General features: G+C 37.8%; 1 protein-coding gene across 5 annotated transcripts in view; it reads left to right on the top strand.

Annotated features, from left to right (window-relative positions):
- ENPP2 (ectonucleotide pyrophosphatase/phosphodiesterase 2) overlaps window positions 1-23,632 on the top strand; it is a 157,127-nt gene that overhangs the window by 87,732 nt on the left and 45,763 nt on the right. For all 5 annotated transcript variants that reach the window (XM_049773393.1, XM_049773395.1, XM_049773391.1 and 2 more), the window contains exons 9-12: window positions 5,241-5,296; window positions 14,358-14,423; window positions 15,418-15,490; window positions 21,771-21,879. In XM_049773393.1, coding sequence (XP_049629350.1) covers window positions 5,241-5,296; window positions 14,358-14,423; window positions 15,418-15,490; window positions 21,771-21,879 — 304 coding nt within the window. The remainder of the gene's footprint in view (window positions 1-5,240; window positions 5,297-14,357; window positions 14,424-15,417; window positions 15,491-21,770; window positions 21,880-23,632) is intronic.

The raw sequence follows: 23,632 nt of genomic DNA, 5'->3' as shown, positions 1-23,632 counted from the left end.
AATTTGTTTTTACTAAGTAATTAAGCCATGGAAGAAGTTTGGCTACATAACATAGGGAAAAAGTCTAAATGGTGAATAAGAGCCACTGTCATCCTAGTAGATGGGATAAGAAATTTATACAAAGTCCATCCGAAAGTTTGAACCTCTCTATTAAGCTTTCAAAAACTAATTTCTTTCTTTTTGTTTTTTTTTTTGTTTGTTTTTTGGGCCACACCCAAAAACCACACCCCAAAACCCCTGACGCTCAGGGGTTACTCCTGGCTATGTGCTCAGAAATCAGTCCTGGCTTGGGGGGACCATATGGGACACCAGGGATTGAACGGTGGTCCGTCCTATGCTAGACACCTTACCTCTAGCGCCCCCCAAAACTAATTTTTATAATTTAATTTCAGTTTATCACCTCACATAGCAACTTTAGCTAAATTGAGTATGCTTTTAACTTGTTATTCTTTAAAAATGTGCTATTAAATACTGTCACACACTGTATGATCTGAGATTTTTCATGAACGTTTCAATGGGATTCTGTTTGTTGTTTTTACAATTGTTTTTGCTTTATAGCAGTAGTATTCCTGGAATTCTTTTTTTTTTTGAACACCCAGCAGAGCTCAGTGGTTACTCCTCTTCTCTGTGCTCAGAAATTGCTCCTGGCTAGGGGGACCATATGGGATGCTGCGGATCAAACCGAGGTCCGTGCTGGATCAACTGAGCATAAGGCAAATGCCCTACATCTGTGCTATTTCTCCAGCCCCATATTCCTGGAATTCTATGGAATTACTTAAATGTCTGTTTCTTCGAAAATTCTTTTTGCCATAATCCCACAATTTCTAATCCCCAGTGATCATAATTACTAGATCTTTTAAAATCTGGATTCAAAAAGGCAAAGAATAAATGGGATTCTTCGAAGTCTGCAGGATATAGGGATTTGACAAATCTAGTACCCATCCTGATGCAAACCTTTTATTTTAAATTTTTATATATTTAGTTCATTTTGGGACCACACCCAGCAGTGCTCAGGGTTTACTGTTGGCTCTGTGCTCAGGGATCACTATATGGGTTCCATATAGGAATGTTAAGTTTAGAAAAATGTGTTTTCTGCCCTTATTAGTGATGCAATAAATTGGTTCCAAGTTATCCTAGTGAATTACAATAGTATAAAATGCATATTATGTAAGAGCACATATCTTGCATGTACCTGACCTGGGTTAGGTCCCTGGCATCCTAGAGGGTTTTCTAGGCCCACTAGGAGTGATTCCTGAACAAAGAAACAGGAGTAAGCCAGAGCACAGGTAGATGTGACCAACTGTCTGTCCCAATGTATGATCTAGGACATCTAATCCAGAATGACTGGATTAGGTATGAACCTATGGAAAATACTTCACTGCTTTCCTCTTTTTCCCCCCCTTCATTTTTCTTTCAGTTTTATGCATTCATAGCAGGGCTCAGGGCTTATTTCTGGCTCTACCTTTGAGATCCCCTCAGGGGATCCTTTGTGGTGCCGAAAATTGAACCGGCTAGGCTACTATCTTTTCATCCCTTTGTCCTCTTAACCTGTAGGGAGAAGACTTTATTTTCAGGAAAAATGTACTTTTGGCTTATTCTATTTTTTTCCATAAATGGCTCTAAATCAATATTTTCTTTTATTTGCTTTTTCTTAATGTGCCAAGGATGAATTGACTCATTTATTATTCACATTCCATTTAAACAGTTTATCCTTAAGCAGCCTTCACGAAGATCCCTTGTTTGGCTATGCTCAGGACTCAGCACTGAGTTTTTATATAATTTCTGATCGCATGATTATATTTCATGATTATATTATTATCAAGATTTTCTTTATCTTCTTAAAATTAGTAATTCACATTTTAGACTATGTGGACCCTATGGGTAGATTTAATCTCTTTATTCTCAGGATCTACTCTATCATCTGATATATTTTAGCCATCACTAGTAAGATTTGGGTGTCACTACTATGTTCTGTCCTAACAGAGGTGTGTTTACCTTCTTCCTTCCTATATTTCATCTCTCTTCATCTGGGAAGAACTACATTGCTCCATAGTCTAATCTGCTGCAGCCCCAATTTCACATTTTTAATTTGTTCGGACTCCTTCCTTTTTCATTTTTTGGGCCACACCTAGTGATGCTCAGAGGTTATTCTTGCTCCTGCATTCAGGAATAACTCCTGGTGGTGTGCAGGGAACCATATGGGATGCCAGGAATCAAATCTGGGCTGGTCACATGCAAATCAAGTGCCCTACCCACTGTGCTATTGCTCCACCCCCTGTTCTGACTGTAGTCTTACTTGATTGCTCTGTTCCTACTGACAGGGAGATATCAACCTCCCTCTAGTCTTCCAGTCTTCTAGTCTTCTTTTATATATACTAGCACTGTGCTTTTGTGTTAATCAATTTTCTGCAAATAACTGATAGAAAATCTTCTATAATAATAACTCATGTTTCTGAAGAGAGATTTTAGACAGTTCTTTCTCAAAATTTCTATGCTTCTCATTCTGCTATATAATTGTCTTAATTAAGAGAAAGGTTGGATTTATTTTCTTCTCGTTTAGTGGGGATGTTTTTATTTTTTCTGTTTCAAAAAAAATTCCTGATAGGAGCTTAGTGATGGCACAATGGGTAGGGCATGAGGCCAACTGCGTTTGATTCTCATCTCATATGATCCCTGAGTCTGCCAGGAGTGACTTCTGAGTACAGAGCCAGGAGTAACCCCTGAGTGTTGCTGGGTGTGCCCCCCTCAAACAAAGCTAAACAAAATTCCTAATAATATATTAAGACTGTACAATATTATTTTCCTTTCTCCCTTTTTCAGAATTGTAGCCTTTGCTTATTGATGTCGAAAGTAGAGCATTGAGCTGGTATGGAACCCCAAATTACATTGTATTATCTGAGGAAATTTTAATTGCATTCAAAGTCAGAGAAATTCTTGTTCTCATTTTTCTGAATTAGTAAAGATCTGGAAACTTCAGCCTCCTTTCCTCCTTCTTTAAAAATAGCCCCAGAGGTCTGCTTTTACTTTTCTTTACTTGGACCAATATTTTAGTGCCTTTCCCCTCTCTGTAATTATAACAAACCAACAATCTGCAAAAGAACTGTTCATTTTTTTTATAATCTGATATAAGTTCTGAACTTTATACTTCAATCTCAGACGATAATCTAACCTTGGGAAGTTCTATTTTGCTACTGCTAGGATTCTTTTGTTTGATATCTTAGAATAAAATCCTTAAAATTCTTTTTCAAGTAAACATTCTTTAGTGTGCCTCCTTTTTTACAGCTTTCTTAACAGATTCCCTGGTTTCCTTTGGAAATCCTGCTTAGCACAAATGGTGGCAAGAAACTGGGACAAATTTTTGGTCTGTCTGTTTGTTTTGGGCCATACCTGGTGGTGCTAAGGGGTTAATCTTGGTTCTGTGCTCAGAAATTACTCCGGGTGGACTCTGGAGACCATCTGGCATACTGGAGATTGAACCCAGGTTGGCTGCATGCAAGACAAATGCCTTATTTACTATGCTATGTCTGTGGCCCCAAAAAGCCAGGAGAAGTTTTTGTGTTTGCTTTCCAGAAGAAATATTTTCATCTTTCATTTATTTTGATTGTTCATGGTGCCTTTGAAACTAATTAGTATTTTTTAATTACTGTTATTGTTGGGGGGGGGGGGCGTCACAGTGGACCTGGAAAGGTGATCTTGCAAAACCTGGAATGGAACATCTGAATAGAAGGCATATTTTGCTCTAACAGGGAGCCACAGCCCAGGCCTATGTGATCATAAACTTAATTGCCACTGTTAGTGTTTTGGGAAGTAGAGAAGTATAAAGAACAGATGACTCTCATTTTGCTCTAGAGATAATTTTTTATACTACATTTTGCCTTTCAGCCAATATTCTTTCCTTATTCCACTGCCAAAATCCCTTCTATTGGGCTTTCTCTGGAGCATTAAATGAACTAGAAGTTATTCTTTGAGTTTCTGGTTGCCCAGATGATGCTCATATCAGCATGTATTCTGTTTGCAGCAGCATACTTGAAAGTGCAGTATCATAATGTGAAAAAAGTATATTTTTAGGGGCTGGAGCGATAGCACAGCAGTACGGCGTTTACCTTGTGCATGTCCAACACTGGTTGGACCCTGGTTGGATTCCCGGCATTCCAGTCCCCCAAACCTGCCAGGAGCGAGTTCTGAGCAGTCAGAAGTAACCCCTGATAGCAGTAGGTGTGACCCCTCCCCCCCAAATAAGAATATTTTTAGGGGCTGGAGTGATAGCATGGCAGTAGGGCATTTGCCTTGCACACTGCTTACGGGGATGGACCCAGGTTCGATCCCAGGCATCCCCTATAATTCCTTGAGCCTCCCACGAATGATTTCTGAGCACAGAGCTAGGCCTCTGAGTGCCACTGGTGTGGCCCCCCAAAATAAAAATAAACCCAAAAAAGTGGGTTTTCCTTCCTTCCTTCCTTCCTTCCTTCCTTCCTTCCTTCCTTCCTTCCTTCCTTCCTTCCTTCCTTCCTTCCTTCCTTCCTTCCTTCCTTCCTTCCTTCCTTCCTTCCTTCCTTCCTTCCTTCCTTCCTTCCTTCCTTCTCTTCCTTCTCTCTCTCTCTCTCTCTCTCTCTCTCTCTCTTTCTTTCTTTCTTTCTTTCTTTCTTTCTTTCTTTCTTTCTTTCTTTCTTTCTTTCTTTCTTTCTTTCTTTCTTTCTTTCTTTCTTTCTTTCTTTCTTTCTTTCTTTCTTTCCTTCCTCCCTCCCTCCCTCCCTCCCTTCTTCCTTTCTTTCTTTTCTTTCTCTTTTTTTTTCTTATGGGTTCAAACAAAACCAGACCAAATTAGGTTCTAAGATCCTGGCATCTGTGTGCCAAATTGGGTTCTTGTCTTCATGCTTTCAGTTGTAAGGAAAACATATGGTCCATGGCCAGTCTTTGAAGAGCAGTATGCTGCCAGCTAAATAAAATGTAAAAGATAGGTAAAGAAGAAAGTTTTTTTTTTTAATAAAAAATTTCTTTAAAATGCCACTCAAATCATAACATTACCTTTGAGAGCTTAAGCAGGGAAGATATTGAATAACATTCATGGAAATAATGATCGTGACTTCCATATGTGAAAAAAATGGTTGCAAATAATATGAAATTTATGACAGGATATGAGTAAAATGTAAGATATTTGATCTTATGAAATTTTGACGCCTTTTTCTTCTTTGACCAAAGTTCAGAATATATTATAAGCCTCTTTATATTTTCCTCATCAGCTATGGATTACAGCCAGCAAGCAAGGTGTGAAAGCTGGAACATTCTTCTGGTCTGTGTAAGTTACCGCTATTTTGTCCAATTTATAAAATTGCAATTATGATTGAGTTTATGAAACATTCATTGTGCTTGATTCTCTTTCAGTGAAATGTGAAAGAAAGCATTAGCACACTTGAATATTCACTAATTAAAATAATCATCATGTAGGCTTTTTTAGATGTTCTCTCTGAACCTTCTTCCACTGCCTTTTCCCTCTTCCCTCTTTTCTCTTAATAAAAATGTAAAGAATACTTTCTCTTTTTCAAGTTACCCTTTATTTTTTTCTATCCCTGGTTATGGACATTTAAAAAAAATAGCTTGTCATGTAAGGACTCTATTTTTCTCTTCACATAGTTATTGATGTAATTTGCTTATTGTTTCCTAGGAATGTATATTCCTAGGAATACACAATATTATTTTGATTTACACATGAATTTGACTTACACATGAAAAATTTTGATGTGGCCTTTGGTAACTTCTGTAGTGGTCTAAAAATTAAAATTTCAGGTAGGAGACAAAGGGAATCCTCGTTTTCTTCCTCCTTTCCCCCACTGAATTCCAGAATTTTCCTAATTGGAAAAGGGCTTCTCTACCCTACCCCCAAGAGGAGATGAAGGGTTGGGAGTTAATGTGCATAAAATAGTCTTAAGATGAACTTTACCTGATGAAAGCGTCAACATGTTGATTATTTTAGTAAGAAAAGGAATGTTTAGTAAGAAATGTTTCAACTTTCATGGGGATTTTGTTCCCACTGAGATGTTATTTCCATCTATTTTTTAACCACCTAAAGCTGTTTCCATATTTACCTCATCTGTTTTAACAAAAAATTGACTATTCTATAATAGTAGTGTGCTGCTGAGAGCAATCACAGGTTCAAATTAATCCAGAAGGGCGCTGTCTATATTCTACAAATTCAGGAATAAAAGTAGCCTTTTTAGACTTGAAGGGCTAAATTGAACTTGGATTTGGTGATTTCAAGCAAAGACAGAGAGTCCCTTTAAAAATAGCCCCTTACTTTTTTCTTTTTTTAAAAAAGAGGTTTTCTCAAATTGAGAAATAAGTGTGTTAGAAATGATCTCTAATGTAAACATCATGATTTACCAACATAATCTTAGGCATTTACATTTACGTTTTAACCCTCAAGTGCCACAGATGCTTGAAGAAGAAATTTCTGCTCTACAGCATATTTATCTGGCAGAATGGAGAGAAGCTAACAACAAAATTAGGACTTAGCCCTTACCTTTACCCCCTGAAACTGCTGCAGAGCTTCATTGAAAAGGCCCAGTGTTCTGGTTTGAATGGCCATTTCCTCCACCCATTGCAAACCTCTTGTAAGAAGGTGGCTTTTATGCACTCCAAAGATGTCTGTAGGTTTGCTTCGCTTCTCATACTATTCTTTGAGTATCTAAATTCTGGAAGTAATGGGTTCATCTTTATTTTATTTATTTATTTTTTATTAAGTGTTGGAGTCTAGGCCTAGCAGTACTCAGGGGGTAATTCTTGGCTCTGACTTCAGGGATCACAGGTAGAAATCATTCTGGGTACCATCAAGTGATGGGGATTGAACCTGGGCCTTTTGCATACCAACCATGTGCTCAGCCCATTGAGTCATCTCTCTGGCCTTCTTTCCTTTTTAAAAATCTTTTTTTTTTATAACTTTTTTCTTATATGTTGGAGCAAACCTTTATTTATTTGTGGGGAAAGGATTGGAGATCACATCTAGCTGTGATTTGGTGCTACTTATGGATTTGTTCAGGGATCTCTTCTGGTTGTGCTTAGGGATCATTTGTGATGCTAAGAAAGACCAGCTAAGACCAGCTATGCGCAATGCAATTGCCTTAACCCTGTACTGTCTATGCAACTCTTTTTATTTTTGTTTTTAAACCACACCAGGTGGTTCTCAGGGGTTACTACAGGCTCTGTACTCCTGGCAGGCTTGAGGACCATAGGGGATTCTGCGGATCAAACCAATGTTGGCTGTGTACAAGAAAAATGCTCTGTTCACTAAAGATCACTCAGGCCCCTCTGACTTTTTTTTTTTTAAATAATGGCTGTACTTCAGGTTAATTGATAGAAATGGACACAGTAGAAATTTTTTATTCTGAGATACTTAAATTTAAAACAAGACTCAAACCATCCTTAGTCTCAGACTTTGAAGTCCATTTTTTAAAGCATGAATTTATTCTGCAACTTAGAATTATCCTTACATTTTTTTTTACGTGTTCATGCTGTTTATTATGAGGAAAATACAAGTCAAAACAACAAAAAACCATAGCACACCAGTGACAATAGCATAAATAAAAATGATTACAAACAAAACAACCTATGTTGGTGGGAATATGGTAACAAAAGTAACCCTTTTCACAATTAGTGACAATATGGGTCAATTCTGGCCTAATTCCATTTGTAGATGAATGTTAAGATTGACTGTAATTGCAGCTATGCTATTTAGTAGGTTACTAATCGTGGGCAAATGACTGAATCTTTCAATAAATTGAAATCTTCACTTTTTTCTTTTTGAAATTCATAATACCTGTGTCATCAGGTATTGTGTAGTGAATTAAATCATATAACGTACTCTATGGGGGCCTGCCTTAGTACAATGAAAATAAAAGATAGAAATATCAGGGGTCTCAAACTCGCGGCCCGTGGGTCATTTGCGGCCCTCCGGACAACATTTTGTGGCCCGCGGCCGGCCTTCAAATATCGCAGTATTCGCGATTATTCGCTTACCAAATAATCGCAATAAAAATCGCATTAAACATTCGCATATCCCGAGCAGTTCCGTTCGGGGTATGCAAATGTTTAATGCGATTTTTTTCTTACTGATGCAATTTTTTATTGCAAATATTCGGTAAGCGAAATCCCTTATGCGGCCCTGCCTCACCTCGACTTTACCTCCTGCGGCCCCCCGATAAACTGAGTTTGAGACCCCTGGAAAGATATTCATTTTTTTTTGTTTGTTTTTTGGGCCACACCTGGCGGTGCTCAGGGGTCACTCCTGGCTGTCTGCTCAGAAATAGATCCTGGCAGCCATGAGGGACCATATGGGACACCAGGATTTGAATCAACCACCTTTGGTCCTGGATCGGCTGCTTGCAAGGCAAATGCCGCTGTGCTATCTCTCCAGGCCCAAGATATTTATTTTTAATTCACATTTTACCTTTCACCATTGATCATATATATATATATATATGTGTGTGTGTGTGTGTGTGTGTGTGTGTGTGTGTGTGTATTCTATATAATTTGTCCCTATTATCACCAAATAACTTATCTAGATTTCAAGTCTTCATGCTTTTCCCTGACTATGTCTAGTGTTCTTAGTCTCATGACAGGCCATGCATGTCAAGATAGCATCCTGAGAGATCAAATATAGCTCAAAGACTAGTGCATATGTTTTACATACCATGGGCCCGGGTTAAATTCTAACCCCTGCCGCTACATGATATGCTTGCTGAGCACTACTAGGAACAATCCCTGCACACAGACAGAGCTGGGAATAGTCACTGTACACTGCCGGATATGATTCCAAAACCAAAACAAATAAAAAATGAACATGATACATTCAATTTTTCTTTCTTTCTGTTTTTTTTTTTTTTGGTCAAATTTGCTCATGCTTTAACTCTGCATTGTATTATAAACATGAATGGCTAAGGACATGTCATTTTTGGCTTATGAAATTATTTAAAAATAATACCTAGAACCCTTGGAGTCAAGGAGATAACACAAGTGTTAGAACATATAAGTACCATGGTTGAGGCTCTGGTCCTGCTAATGCACTAAACTGAGCAGCCAGGCCCATGTTTGGAAGTGCTCCCTATTTTTCCAGAGGCTCTTTGCATATAGACCATGTATTTGTATTTAAACAGATATAATCAGGAAATTTGGAGATCACTTTCTCCAACTTTTTATTTTCATGATCAAAACATAATGACTTAGATAGGTCAAGGTGGTGCCTACAGTCACACTTAACTTTCCCTTCTCAGTCTATATCTATGTGTTTACCTATATCTATACCTATCCTATACCTATGCCTATGCCTATACCTATATCTATATCTATCTGTATCTATATCTATCTTCCTGTAGTATACAAACACACGTCCAGAAAACATGGATAATTTTTTTATTGCTTTAGGTTTTTGTTTTGTTTTTGTTTTGGGGCTATAATTGGTGATGCTCAAGGGTTACTCCTGTCTCTGCAATCAGGAATCACTCCAGGTGGTGTTCTAGGGGATGATACAGGATGCCAGAAATCAAACCTGGGTCAACTGCTTGCTTTCCAACCCCATGAATCATTTTCTTATTTTTCCAAGCAAAGACCACTTTCTAAGAGCCTTTTCAGTTGGAACTTCTTATCTCTTTATATCCACAAACATGTTTTGCATATAAAATGATCTGAACTAACCTTTCCTGAATGTGTGTATCATGTCTTAAGACTGTTAGATCCAATGTGTGGTAAAACTAATATTTATTAAATCTCTTCTCTAAGTGTTTCACCTACATTGTCTCTTGTCATCCTTGTAATGATCTTGGAGAAAACCTGCTTCATTCTCTTATTTTATTTTTGGTTTTTGGGCCACACTCTGTGATGCTCAGGGGTTCCTCCTAACTCTGCACTCAGGGATAACTCCTGGTGGTGCTCAGGGGACCAAATGGGATATTGGGGGTCAAACTCTAGTTGGCTACATCAAGGCCACTACCCACTGTATGATTTTCTGTCCCCCTCTTTTCATTTTATAGAGGTTCCAAAAGGTTAAGTAAGGCTTTGTCAGAGTTTCCTCTCCACATGTATTGGAGTCTGGATTCAGAAGCAATCCTGGTGGTTTGAGAGCTTAAGCTTCACCTTCCTTACTTCTGGCCAGGCCTTGCCTCCTGCAAAGCTATTGAAGAAGGATATCATGAGCACAGCTCTAACAGTCAGCTTATGATTTTCAATGAGCATCAAGTGAACCCTCTAGGGTCCATTTCTGAGACCTAACACTGATAATGTAAATGAGCCAATTTGTAGGTAGATAGTAAAATAAGATAAAAAAATGAAAAGGCCACAAGGCTTATTTTTTTGAAAGTTAGGAAAGAATTCAAGCTATGTAATTATTTTGTTTGGATACAGGGGATTTTGAAAGTGATTAAGTGATTAACCTGGCTTGGCTTTGCCTATTTTGAACTCAATTATAGACTATAATGAACAGGGTCACATTTATTCAATAGCAGTGGAATTTGTTTAAATTGGGATTCATTCTATGATAAACATGCTTTTCCAGGCTGGTAGGCTAGTCTGAAACAGAGAAGGGTCAGAACAATGACAAACACCTGATTGATCTGAAAAGCTGCAGTTGGTGGAGGTGTTTAGGGGGATTGGGAACAGGAAAAATAGCCATGTCTAGTGTTGTACTGTGACTCTGCAGTGATTTTTTTTTCTCCCTTTTGGGTAACATCTTGGGGTTACACTTGACAGTGCTCAGCTGCTACTTGTGGCTCTACACTCAGGGGCCCTTCTTGAAGATGCTTATACAGTGCTGGGAATCCAACTGGTTGGCTGCTTGGAAGGCAAACATCTGAATCTGTGCAATGACTCAGGGCCCTGAAGATTTTTCTTTCTCTTCTTTCCTGCTCACACAAATCAAGAATAAAAGCTTAAATGGCTCATTCAGCATTCTTTGAGAAGTTTTTAATAGTTTGTTTTTAGAGCATCTTTTTAAAAAATTTTTATTTCATTTTTTTCACTTTATAATATCTTTATTTAAGTACCATGAAACGTTTGTAGTTGGGTTTTAGTAATAAAAAAGAATACTCCCTTCACCAGTGCCTTCCTGCTACCAGTGCCCCCCATCTCCTTCTCCCCACCCACTTGCTATCTTCAAGACAGGCATTCTATTTCACTCACTACCATTATCATGATAGTTGTTAGAGTAGTTATTTTTCTAACTGCATTTATCGTTCTTTTTGGTAAGTTTCATATTATCCTTCCAGCCCCCATTTCTATTGTTTTTGAGTATTATTACCAACCTTTTATTTTTCTTAAATCCCACAGATGAGTGAGATTATTCTATGTCTATCTCTCTCCCTCTGACTTATTTCATTCAGCATAATAGTTTCCATGTCCATCCATGTATAGGAAAATTTCACGACTTCATTTTTCCCAACAGCTGCTTAGTATTCCATTGTATATATGTACAACAGTTTCTTTAGCCATTCATTTGTTGTCAGGCATCTGGGTTGTTTTCAGATTCTGACTATTGTAAATAGTGCTGCAAAGAATATAGGTTTAAGGAAGGCATTTTTGTATTGTGTTTTTGTATTCCTAGGTATATCCCTAGGAGTGGTATAGCTGGATTATATGAGAGCTTAGTTTCCAATTTTTTGAGGAATCTCCATATTGTTTTCCATAAGGGCTGGATTAGACAGCATTCCCACCAGCAGTGAATGAGAGTTCCTTTTTCTCCACATTCCCACCAGCACTGATTATTTTTCTTTTTTTTTAAACTTTATTTTTGATTGATTGATTGATTGTTTTTTTGGCCACACCCAGTGGTGCTCAGGGGTTCCTCCTGGCTTTTCACTCAGAAATAACCCCTGGCAGGGTGAGGGGACCATATGGGATGATGGGAATCGAACGGGTCCCTCCCAGGTCAACCACATGCAAGGCAAATAAATGCCCCACCACTGTGCTGTGCTCTCTCCAGCCCATGATTGTTCTTGTTTTTTTGTGATGTTGTGCCAGCCATTGTGGTATGAGATGCTACCTCATTGTTGTTTTGATTTTCATCTTCCTGATGATTAGTGATGTGGAGTATTTTTTCATGTGTCATTTGGACATTTGTATTTCTTCTTTGAGGAAGTGTTTGATCATTTCTTTCTAGAACAGCTTTTGATTCTCAGCAATATTGAGCAGCACATATCTCCCTTATAAGATCCATTCCTGCCCATGCATAGCCTCTGACTGTTCTCATCCTCCTGAACTGACCAGCACAGTCCACTTGTTGCAACTGATGGGCCTACATAAACACATATTTACCATGCAAAGGCTGATATTTACATTAGGATTCATGCTTAGTCACAGTAATTTTTACTAACCACAAGTAAATTTGGGCTTTTGTTTGGAATCACTATAAACATATTATATTGTCTGGTCTGAGGGGACCAGAAAAGTGATTTTTTTTAAGTATGTGCCCCTAGTTTGGACAGACAGAAGAGAGCAACTGTACCACAAATAAAGGCCTTATTCAGTATTCGGGCATCTTAATGTAGTTCAGCATAGACCATCGTCCTATCATGTGAGCCATGGGCTCTTAGGGTGGGTGCCAGAATCCTAGTAATTATATTTCAAGAAAGGAATGAGTCTTAAACACAAAAGTCATTGTAAATGAAGATTATACCCTTGTTGTCAGTCTCATAATTATATGTGCCATTCTTGATCGAGTTTGATAGAACTAGAAGAGGATTTCAGAAATACCTTTCCTTATCTCTTGATTTTATAGAAGAGAGAATTAAAGTTTTTGGTTAAATAATTTTTTCCTTTCTAAATTCAGATTGCTCTGAGAGCAAGGATAAATGACTAATTAAGATCACTAATAAAAGTATGTCTTTTAAAAAATGGAATCACCCTGAGATATACAGTTACAAAGTTGTTGAGTTGAGGTTCAGTCATATGATGTTCCAACATCAAACATGCCTCTTTCACTAGTTAACACTTTCTGTCACCAATGACTCCAGTTTCCCCCTACCTAAGCCTGCCCTATGGCAAACACTCTTCCTCCCCACACCTCCCTCCCTTTCTGTCTGTCAGTCTCTCTCTGTCTCTCTGTCTTTCTCTTTCTCTCTCTCTCTTCCCTTCCCCTTCTTGTTTCCTTAGGTACTGTGGATTGCAACTATTACAGAAAGAGCATCATACATATCACTTGACCTCCTTTCAGCACTTAGTTTTTGTCCAGAGTAATTATTTCCAACTGCCATTGTCAGGGTGGTCCCTTCTCAGTAAACTGCACTTAACATCCCCCCACTCCTTTGTGACAAGCCTCCTACCACGGAGCAGTCCTCCTGGCCCTCATTTAGATTGTCTTTGGGTATTATTATCACACTATTTATTTTTATATCCTGAAAATAAGTGAGATCATTCTATGTCTGTCCCTCTCTCTCTGACTCATTTCACTCAGCATGATACTCTCCATACCCATCCATGTATAAGCAAACTTCATGACTTCATTTTTCCTAAAGACTATGCATTATTCCACCATGTAGATATACTATAGTTTCTTTAACCACTCATTTCTTCTCAGGTACTTGGTTTGTTTTCAAATTCTGGATATTGTTTATAGTGCTGCATTGTATATGAAAGATTAAAAAAGATTAATACCAAAAGATTCCATCCATTTTTTTTTAAAAAGCCAGACTAATCGACATTCCCACCAGCAGTTAGAATGAGAGGTCCCTTTTCCTCTGCATCTGTGCCAGTACTGATTGTTCTTGTTCTTTGTGATGTGTGCCATTCTCTTTTGTGTGAGATGATATCTCATTGTTGTTTTGATTTGCTGATGATTTATGATGTGAAGCATTTTTCCATGTGTCTAATAAAGTGTATTTTAGCACAGTTCTCACCCTTTACCTGTTTGTCTTTACAATCAAGTTGTATAGCTTTGCTTGACCGTTATGTTACTGATGTGTCAACTCAGGCTTCGAAGTGAAAGATGCCTAGTGACCAGGAGGTCACCTCACCAGCAAGAGGTAGATTTGTTCTCACTTTGACCATAACTAATGATTATGCTCAATAGAAAGCAATGAGTTTTGAGTCCAGGGCCCTTTTTGCCTAGAGCAGACGTTATTAGGACAAGTTTCACATTTTGACAGTGAATCAGAATTTTCAATCTTTTCTGCTGTGGCAGAGGTTGAGCAATGTGATATTTTGCAAATGGAAATGGGAGTTTAAACACTAACTCCAAAGAAGACCTTTTACTACAATGAAGTGAAAACAGATGGTGGTAAATACAAAGCACTTGGCCTGGGGTGCAGAAGCAAAGATTTCCCCAGGCTGGCGTTTGTGGAACTGCCACCTCAAGTCTTATTATGCTTCTTACCCTATAGGGTGATCCCTCACGAGCGGAGAATATTAACCATACTGCAGTGGCTCACTATGCCAGACAGTGAAAGGTATTTTGTTTTCCTTTTTCTGACTTTCTTTCTTCAGTACATTTCCATCTTAGGCAGAATTGGGTGCAATGCTAGATGGACTGTGACCCAGAAGTACAGCCAGGTTTGGATATGATGAAAAGCTTATTGATGCTCCAAGGGGCAAAGGGTGAAGGTATGGGATACATGCTGGGAACCATAGTGGAAGGAGGTCAACATTGGTGGTGGACATGGCTCTAATTCACTGTCACTATATTCCTGAAATACAACTGTGAAAGACTTGTAATTCACATTGGTCTCATTAAAATCATAAAAGAAAAAAGCTTATTGACGCGTAATCTTCAGTGATCTTACTCCCTTAAGGATACAATGAATGTGACTTATTTGGGGCCATTTAATAACATGGATAAATACAGCTATTAATCCTAGCCACTGCCACATTATCAAACATTGATAAGAGAATTAACATCTTAAGGATTGGGGAAGTTGTGAGATTTTTCACTTTAATGGAGCAATGGAGGGTTTTTTGTTTGTTTTCTTTGCTTTTTTTTTAATCAAATCTTAAGCTGCAGATTGTTTGGCCCTCATGAATTATCACTGGGTTTTCATGATTTGAATATTCAAATTTTCCTTCTAGCCTATTGATTTCTATTTGTTTGTGATGTAGTTGCATCTGCAAATATTAAAGGGTTATTCCTGGCTCTCTGCTTAGGGGCTCATTTCTGGAGGTGCTTTAGAGAGCAGTTGGTGCTGGACTTTGTACTAGTGTCAGCTTATGCCAGGCAAGCACCTTACCCCCTGTACTGTCTCATTGGCACTGACTTTTGATTTCTGAATCAGGTGGGATCAGGCACCTGAGGGTGGAATATTTGGTGACAAATATGGAAGTTTTGGGTTGGAGATTAATTAATGCAATTGTAGACAATTATTTTAAAGTATATTTAGGAATAGGATAGTTGATGCTTTTGTTATATCTGTTTTAGGGGAAGTTCTTAATCTTTTCATTTTCTCGCAGGCCTTCTGTCTATGCCTTCTATTCCGAACAACCTGATTTTTCTGGACACAAATATGGACCTTTTGGCCCAGAGGTTAGTAGCTTCTTATCTGCCTGAGAAGACTTGGTGTCCTTTAGGATATGTGGTCTACTGGCCTTATTTCAGGATTTGTTCAGAGTATCTTGGTGTATTTGATCTATAAGGCTTATGCATAGTTAAAGAATTATAAGAATAAAACATTTTAATTGATAATAGCATAGCTGCTTCTCTTATAGGATCTTTATTCTAGATTTATTCAGTATCTAAACATATCTTAAATGTGGTGTTATATTCCAGCCCTGTTAGCCAATGAATTGGAAGTTGTAGGATTGGGAGAAACTGACATTTTTTGGTCACTGGAATGGAAAGAAATCTGGAGATGAAACTTGCAATACAAACATTGCAACTGAAATTCAGCTCCAATAAAGTGATTGTGGAGTTCCAAGGGCAAGGCCAACAGAGTAGGTCTAATAGCTTTAGCAAAGTGTATTATGGCACTCAGCACTTCTTTAAGTGCAATCAAATCCAATATGTATTATGGTACTGGACACATTTCTTTGGTAAATTCTAATGTTCAAATATATACCTGTGAAATTTGGCCATGACCTGGACTATGAATATATCCATCCCCCTTCAACAACAAATTCTCTGTGACTAAGAGAAATGCCCTGTTGAATAATAAATCTTTTTAGTAGAGTGGGAGTAGAAAACATAGTAGGAGAAAAATGTTGATATGGCCGGGGATGGAACCCAGATTCGTCCCTGGTCAGCAGTGTGCAAGGCAAACTCCCTACTGCTGTGCTATCACTCCAGACCCCTAGATCTAAATATTTTTGAGCAAAATACAACCATCTAAACCAAGACAATAAGTATTAAGGCATCATAAATATTTTTGAATGCTTATGTTAATTCAGGACTTATCTAAATATTGGAACCAATGAATATGTGAAACTATTCCTGGGTTGCCTTAAATCATTGAAGTCATATATGTCTAATGTTCTTTTTCCTATCCCTTTGATGTTTAACCATTGTTACAGGATTATGAAACTCAAATGGTAAAATGAGATAAATATCTCATGAAACACAAATCTATTCACGCCAAAGCAAGCATGTCTGTTTTATCTTTAGGATGACTTTCTTTGAGATTAAAATGAACAAAAGGAACCACATTTTATTTAACAATTTTTAAAATCCTAAAAAATTCCATGTGCTCTATTAAAAGTTTCAACTTGCTTGGATATTAATATTGCTCAAAGACCCTCTGGCATAGGCAAAATAGACGTTTTTAGAGCCCTCTATTAAAAGCAGGAGACTGATACTTAAAGTTTCACTGGTAAGTGAACTTAGGGGTGAATTTCAGAGCTTCTGACATTCTGATCTGGAATCTTCCCACGAAACCATTGAAATCTTCTATTCAGGAGTAAGCAAAGTGGTCAGTTAATAACTATGTTCACATCACACAGAGCATTTTCTTTCTGTCAAAAGTCAGAATTTTACAATACAGATGAGGGATAACTCATAATTTAGTTTTTTTGAAAGTTACATGGCTTAGCATAAAAATGTTCTTTATAACTATCTCCGTATTTCTGAGACATAGTTCAGTTGTGATTGCTACTTGCAAATGTATGTGAATGTTTGAATCAAGAAATAAACTAAAAAGTTAAAGATATCAGCAATAATAATTGAAGCATAAGAGGATGCTTTAATTTACTGTGATGATGGTTCCTTGCTATGAGTAGGTCATAAATGTACAAACATTTTTCCTTATAGAATTTGGACTTAAAAGTTGAATATATTCATGCCACATTGTTTTAGTATTATTAACACTTGTAACTAGAGTATTAGATCTACTAGGTGACCATTCTTGATTAGCCAACTTTGAATACATCTTCTACCTTGGCCACTCTCCTCTGACAAGGCAAGGGATATGCCCAGATTTAAACTATTTCTCCTTCAGAATCTTTTTTTTTTGCTGAAAACAAAATAAAATTGTTGATGTTTTTAAAATATAACTCCAAAGCAAGTGAACATCTCTCTTTTCTGCTGTTTATAATACATATCTATATATACACATACCTATTTGTTCATTGCCTGCATTATTGAACACGTAAAGGTAATACTAGTGTATTTTAAACTCAGTATCATGTTATTTCTTGCATATAATGAGGAAATACTTTGCATTTGAAGTTTGAACTGACTCAATTTAGCAAAATATGTGCTACAACACAAGTGATATTTGTGCCTTGTTCACTTAATATTTGAGTATGCTTTTTTCAGGATGATTCTCAAAGGCTATTAAATGAGATGATCAGACAGTGGGCTAATAGCTCCAAGAAATGGTGTGTTGCCCCTGGTTTCAGTGTTAATTGTGAATGTTCAGAAATATGCTTGCTTTGGATTATTGGCGCAATCTTTTCCTCTTTGACCATCTATGCTTTTTCTGTGACCCCTCGTTCGGCTGCTCTTCTAGACTTAGAGGCAGAGCTTTGGCTGGCTAGTTACTACCTTCAGATGGCAAAGTATCCTGAAAAGCTGGGGTTTTTGCCCTTCTACCTCCCATCCTCTTAATAACCTCAGGCTAAGTCTTCTAAAGTCAGACTAAAGAATGGCTGGTCAGTGGAAACTCAGCTCTCATTTACCTCTAACATTCAAAAAAGGAAATACATGCGATATAATCCCTGGATGAAAACTCATTATGACTAAATCTTGTTTCTTCTGCTGCTCTCCTAACCTGCTGCTATCAGAAAGGCTCGCCTTTGGAGTTTTCGGAATGTTGAGGTCTCTTGCAAATGGCCTGGTGTCTGAATGGCAGACTTGAGTGCTAGCTGAATGTAATTCAGTGACCATGAAATGGGAAATCGTCTTTTTCCTTTTGCTTCTCTTTTGATGGAGTATTGCCTAATACCTGAAGCATTTAAAAATATATATATATATATATAGCAGAACTAAAGCAGAATCTTTGGGGCTGTGCCTTTTAATCTCTATGCCAGGGAGAGAGGAGGAGACAGAAGTGGAAGTACCTTTGTGGTCGCTTGCTCTGGAAGCAGTGAAACTGCATGGCAGATGGCCCCCTTTGGGGCTACACTAACATTGTTCTTTCTCTTGCCCCTTCCTGCTCCTGAATGATTCTCAGAACAGTCCTATGGAGAGAAATTAACTAGGAGAATGCAGGGCTTGTTCCTTTATTTGACTTTGCACCATCGCAAATCAGGGACCTAATTTTTTCCAGCAGTTACAAGTCCCCCAAAGATTCTTATTCACTCATCGTATGAGTTTAGTCTGTACTGCTCCTAGATGTGTATCAAAACAAGATACTTAGTTCTGACACTCAAGAAGGGACTTTCTGTAGAAAGAGTCCAAGTAGACTCTTCCTTGGTCCATATACCAAGTGAAGAGACATAGGTGACTTTTTACATCTTATGTAACTTTGTAAGACAAATATTTTAAAGATAGTTCTGTTTATTGAGATCTCTTAGCTTAGAGTTCCCCAGTAACATAAACCTAGTTTTCCCACTAAAAACTCTTAATTTATAGTTTATTCATGACCAATGATATATTTTTAATTATTATTTGTTTCATTTTTATCCTGGTTTAAAACAAGTTTTTTCTTTTTGCTGATCCTTGCCAATGTAGATGACAGTTGCTTTGATATATTTGGTGGTGGGAATAGAAACCCATTAAATGGTTCTGAATTGGAACCATCTGCCGGAATCACATTGTCATCTTGAAATAACCAAGTATCTTGTATTCTTGATCTTCTGCTTGTCCTTTACAAATGAAGAGCTTTTCATAGCCCAGGCCCACTCTTCTCTGACTGTTAGGGGCCATAAAATCACTTGCTAGTGCTTCCTTGGAAAAAATAGGCCCACTTGACTTGATAAACTTAAATTATAAGCCTTCTTCTTAGTGAAGAAGTTATGGCAGAAGATTTAAGATCAATTTAAGAGTGTCCCCTTTCTTCAGTTCCCTGAATTGTCCCTCATCCCAATTTTTTTCTCACTTAAGGAGCCTTAGTTTTTCTAACTAAGACTCTGCTGAGCCCAGATGGCAAAGTCTGAGCTCTATTATCTGACCCAGAAGGACAGACGACTTCTGAGTCCAGACATCTCTATCCGTCAGTACAGGAGAGTAGTTATGGCTCACCTCTTACTCCGGCTAAGAGACCTAAGAGGAAGGTTCCCCCTAAGAGGAGACAGGAAAGACCAGTTGCTCCTCCAAAGAAAAGAAGAAGAAAATTACATAGGATGGATCATTATGCCGCGGAAAGTCATCAGGACAAAGTAAGTTTATCTGTTGTTCCAAAGCTTTGTGGCGGGCAGGTCTGAACTGAAGGTTGGTTTGAAAATCAGCAAATAATGTTTCCAAAATACTCTGATGCATCGTGGTTGACTTTGGCTTGAAGAATTTGGTGCCTTGGAGGCCAACACTAATGTGAAGACCTCCTCTGGGACTTTTTGCAGGACATGAACAAAGAAACTTCCTCTTTCTTCAGAGTTTCACTAAAGCTAACCAAAACAAATTTGAGTGAATGCAAAGAATATTAGTTTTGCTTGCCCTTACTCACAGAATAAGTCACAGGCTTGGATCTTGAGAATAACCAAACAGAATGGCTGTGGAATTGATTCTCTAAGACAATAGAGATCGGAAGTCTGTAGAAAATGTACTTAAAATAGTTGTCTGGACCTTTACAGTTCATAAATGACTTGAGATTATGAACAAGAGAATACCTGAGACCTAAAAATAAAAGGAATGAGAAAACAATGGGTACGTGAGGGTTCTGTATGTTTTCTGAGACCTAAGTAAAGTTTTCTTTTTCTCAGTGCCTTCAGAATGGCTGATGAGTTATTTTCTTGAGTTTCAGATACTTTCCAGGATCTCTATTCTTTATTGTCTAAATTAATTTAAATAGAAGGTTTTTTTATTTTGCTTTCTCTTATCTTATTGACTAAAGGAAAATAAAGTCATTGCCAAAGGTTGATGTATGTTGTAAGTTTGGTATTTCTTCATTGAAGCAAAGTTCTTAAAGGAGATCACAGTGTTTACAGAAGCCTGTGTCACCTTCTTGCCTCTGTTTAGTCCCTTCCTATTTTGATGCACATTCACAAAGTTTTATGTGTGACTTACTTGTTGGGATAGACACTTATTAACAAGAAAAATACATTTATACCTGATTTTTCTGATGATATAATGTGAGTAAAAAGCCGGCTCAAATGCTGATTGAAGATAAAATTGTATGTCTGAATGGAGAATGATACACATATTTCTTCTGTACTTATCTCCATGATCTTGGTTGTATGTGTGTGATTGTAGTTGTATTGCAAAATTCATCTCAGGTGTTTCTTGACCAATTTTCCCTAGCCCAGTTAAAGATGAGAGCAAAAGAGGATTGCTAGTATGTCAGAGCATTTGTGTTGTTAGAAACATCTGAAATGAGAGATGGGTTATGTCACTTAGGCTCTGGGAATATTTTTCAGAGAACTTGGTTTTTGTGTTATTTGGCCTAAATAAATCTTCTAGGACAAACTGATTGGTTTACTTTTGTTTATGTTAGGATTCATTTTTATTTTACTCAAAATCTGCTTAAAAGAGGGTAAATGGAGAAGCAGCAGCTAATTTCTTAGAAAAGCTTCTTTTATTAAGAAATGATCACTCTTAGAAATGGATAGCTTTGTTCTTTGGAACATTAAATGGCTCTCGTTTCATTAATAACATTCTAATTTAACATCTGATAGAAGATTACCACTTAACTCTGGAATTCTTATGGTTCACTTAGTCTTTATCTTTCTGCCATGTTTCAAAATCTGATGTGCTTTCATCTAGGGAATTTGAGACTTACATTATTTATTTGACTGCGCACTCTCAAAATTCTTGAACTTAAAGGCAATTTCCTTAAAAATTTCCCCTAATGATTCTAATTTTATTTTTGCCAAAAAATCTTAAAAGGAACAGATTAGGAGAGATTTTGGGGGGTATTTTTTGTGGCCACCCCAGCATTGCTCAAGGGTTACTCCTGGCTCTGTACTCAGGAATTATTCCTGGCTGGCTTGGGATACCATATGGGATATTGGGAATCTAACTCAGGTGAGCTATATGCAAGGCAAATACCCTGTCTACTATACTATTGCTCTGGCCCTGAGGAGAGGATTAGTGTGCCTGAAAAAATAACGCAAATCCAAGTTCTTAGACCAGATTTCCACTAAGAATGTCAGGCATATATAGTCATAGACAAAACTCTGCCTCTTGGTCTGAAGTTTGCTTTTCAGAATATTCTAGGGGTAGAAGATTTATGAGAAAGGAATCAATTTTGCAGGGACTAATTTGTTTCTTTTTCCAGATGACAAATCCTCTGAGGGAAATTGACAAAACCGTGGGACAGTTAATGGATGGACTGAAACAATTAAATCTGCATCGCTGTGTAAATGTCATCTTTGTTGGAGACCATGGTAAAACTATGTTTTTTCCCTTTGCTAATAGAATGGATGTAGGCGTATGGTTCTGCTGGAAGACACCCTTGTTCTAAGAAACCCAATTTGTCTTCTTTTCTTTACCTCTAGCTTCTTTTCCTCAGGATGGGGAAGAGAATCAAATGCTGGCTCAAAAGATGACTGAGATGAGCCTGATTTCATTTTTATCAATACTGTATCTTCCACAGTCACTTAGCTATTACTAAGTGACCATTTGCTTTAGCATTAATAGTTTTCTATACAAATATCAGATGTGATAAACACTATTCTAGCCTACTACCCCTCGCCCCCACTCTCCTAAAGGCTACAAAGTTTATGTGACCAGAATATGAATCTGGAGCCAGGGCTGTAGCTCAGCAATAAAGTAGTTGTCTTGCATTTGTAAAGCCTTGGGTTCAATTTAGTACTAACCACTTCATGCCACACACACAATCCAAATATAAGGAAGATTATTTTTTTTTGTGAATTGGTTTCAAAGGTAAGTCATCTCCCTGAATTTTACATGGAACTTCAAGGGTTCAGTCAAAGAACTCTGCCTTTGTAGTAAAGACAATTCAAGAGGAAAGAAGTTTAGGAAGCAGTTTTTCTTATTCATTGTATGAAGTACATGGTCTTTCTGAGGAGGTTACCAAGATCATGACACTTTGGGGCTTATGAAACTCATAAAGCTACAGAGAGCTTTTGTTGTTTTTGTTGTTGTTGTTGTTTTGGGGCCACAGTTGGCAGCACTCAGGGGCTACTCCTGGCTCTGTGCTTAGAAATTGGCAGGTTTGGGGATCATATGGGAAGCCGGGAATTGAATTAGGGTCTGTCCTGGGCCGGCTGTGTACAAGGCAAATGCCCTACCGCTGTGCTATCACTTTGCTGCCCCTCCCCCCCCAGAGCTTTCTGAATTCTCCTGTCTCTAGTCTAGACTGAGTTCTAGAGCATGCCAGAGCTAGCTCACAGGTGAAAACTCTTTGGTGTTTACTTTATAGAATTTTTGAGAAGGCCTATGGGAAATGGAGAAATACAAACAAAACAAAACAATTATAGGACCATCTTAGTCTTTTGCAGGGACTAAATATGACTATAGATTTATGATCTGTGAGTTCAGGTGTGGTGGAGAATTGCTGATTGGGAAGAGAATGTGTCAGAGTGGATTTTCCATTGGAATTTCTCAGGTGCCAGGAGCATTTCGCTACAGGCTAAAGTCACGTGTCTAAAAAGTAGATGAGTCCTTAATGAATCATACCAGTGCATGACAAGTTCTCAGATAGATTAAAAACTTGGTTTACCAGTATTCAGATTTCTGAAATGAGCAGACTGCTTTGGTTTCGGGGACACCATTGGTTTGGTAATATAGTTTACAGGTAATAAATATAGTGCCATGTCTCAAACTAATTGTAAAGGGAAAAGAAGGTTTAGTAATTCAGTCAAATTCATATTGTCCTGTGCCCCTTAACTGCCCTGCAATGCTATCTGTTATACACTCTCCTGAGTTTTAGTCTCCTCATCTGCAGATGAGAAGACTTTCACAATCTATCTGGGATTTATTCTGGAGGGTCGTGATGCTTAAAAGTGATTAAAAAATGAAATATGCTATTTGAAAGCAAGAGAGATGGTTTCCCTTGGTGTGTGTGTCCTACCTGCTATACTATCACTCCAGCCATAATTTTAATTTTCTGTTCCTAAGAGTTTATATCTTTAAAGGCACGATATATAATCTTTCTTATACCTAGGGATATGTTTT

The sequence above is a fragment of the Suncus etruscus genome, chromosome 5 (genome assembly GCF_024139225.1).
Source record: "Suncus etruscus isolate mSunEtr1 chromosome 5, mSunEtr1.pri.cur, whole genome shotgun sequence".
In the NCBI taxonomy this organism is placed as follows: Eukaryota; Metazoa; Chordata; class Mammalia; order Eulipotyphla; family Soricidae; genus Suncus; species Suncus etruscus.
Note: the sequence above shows the minus strand (reverse complement) of the source record. Positions and strands in the feature narration are given on the sequence as shown.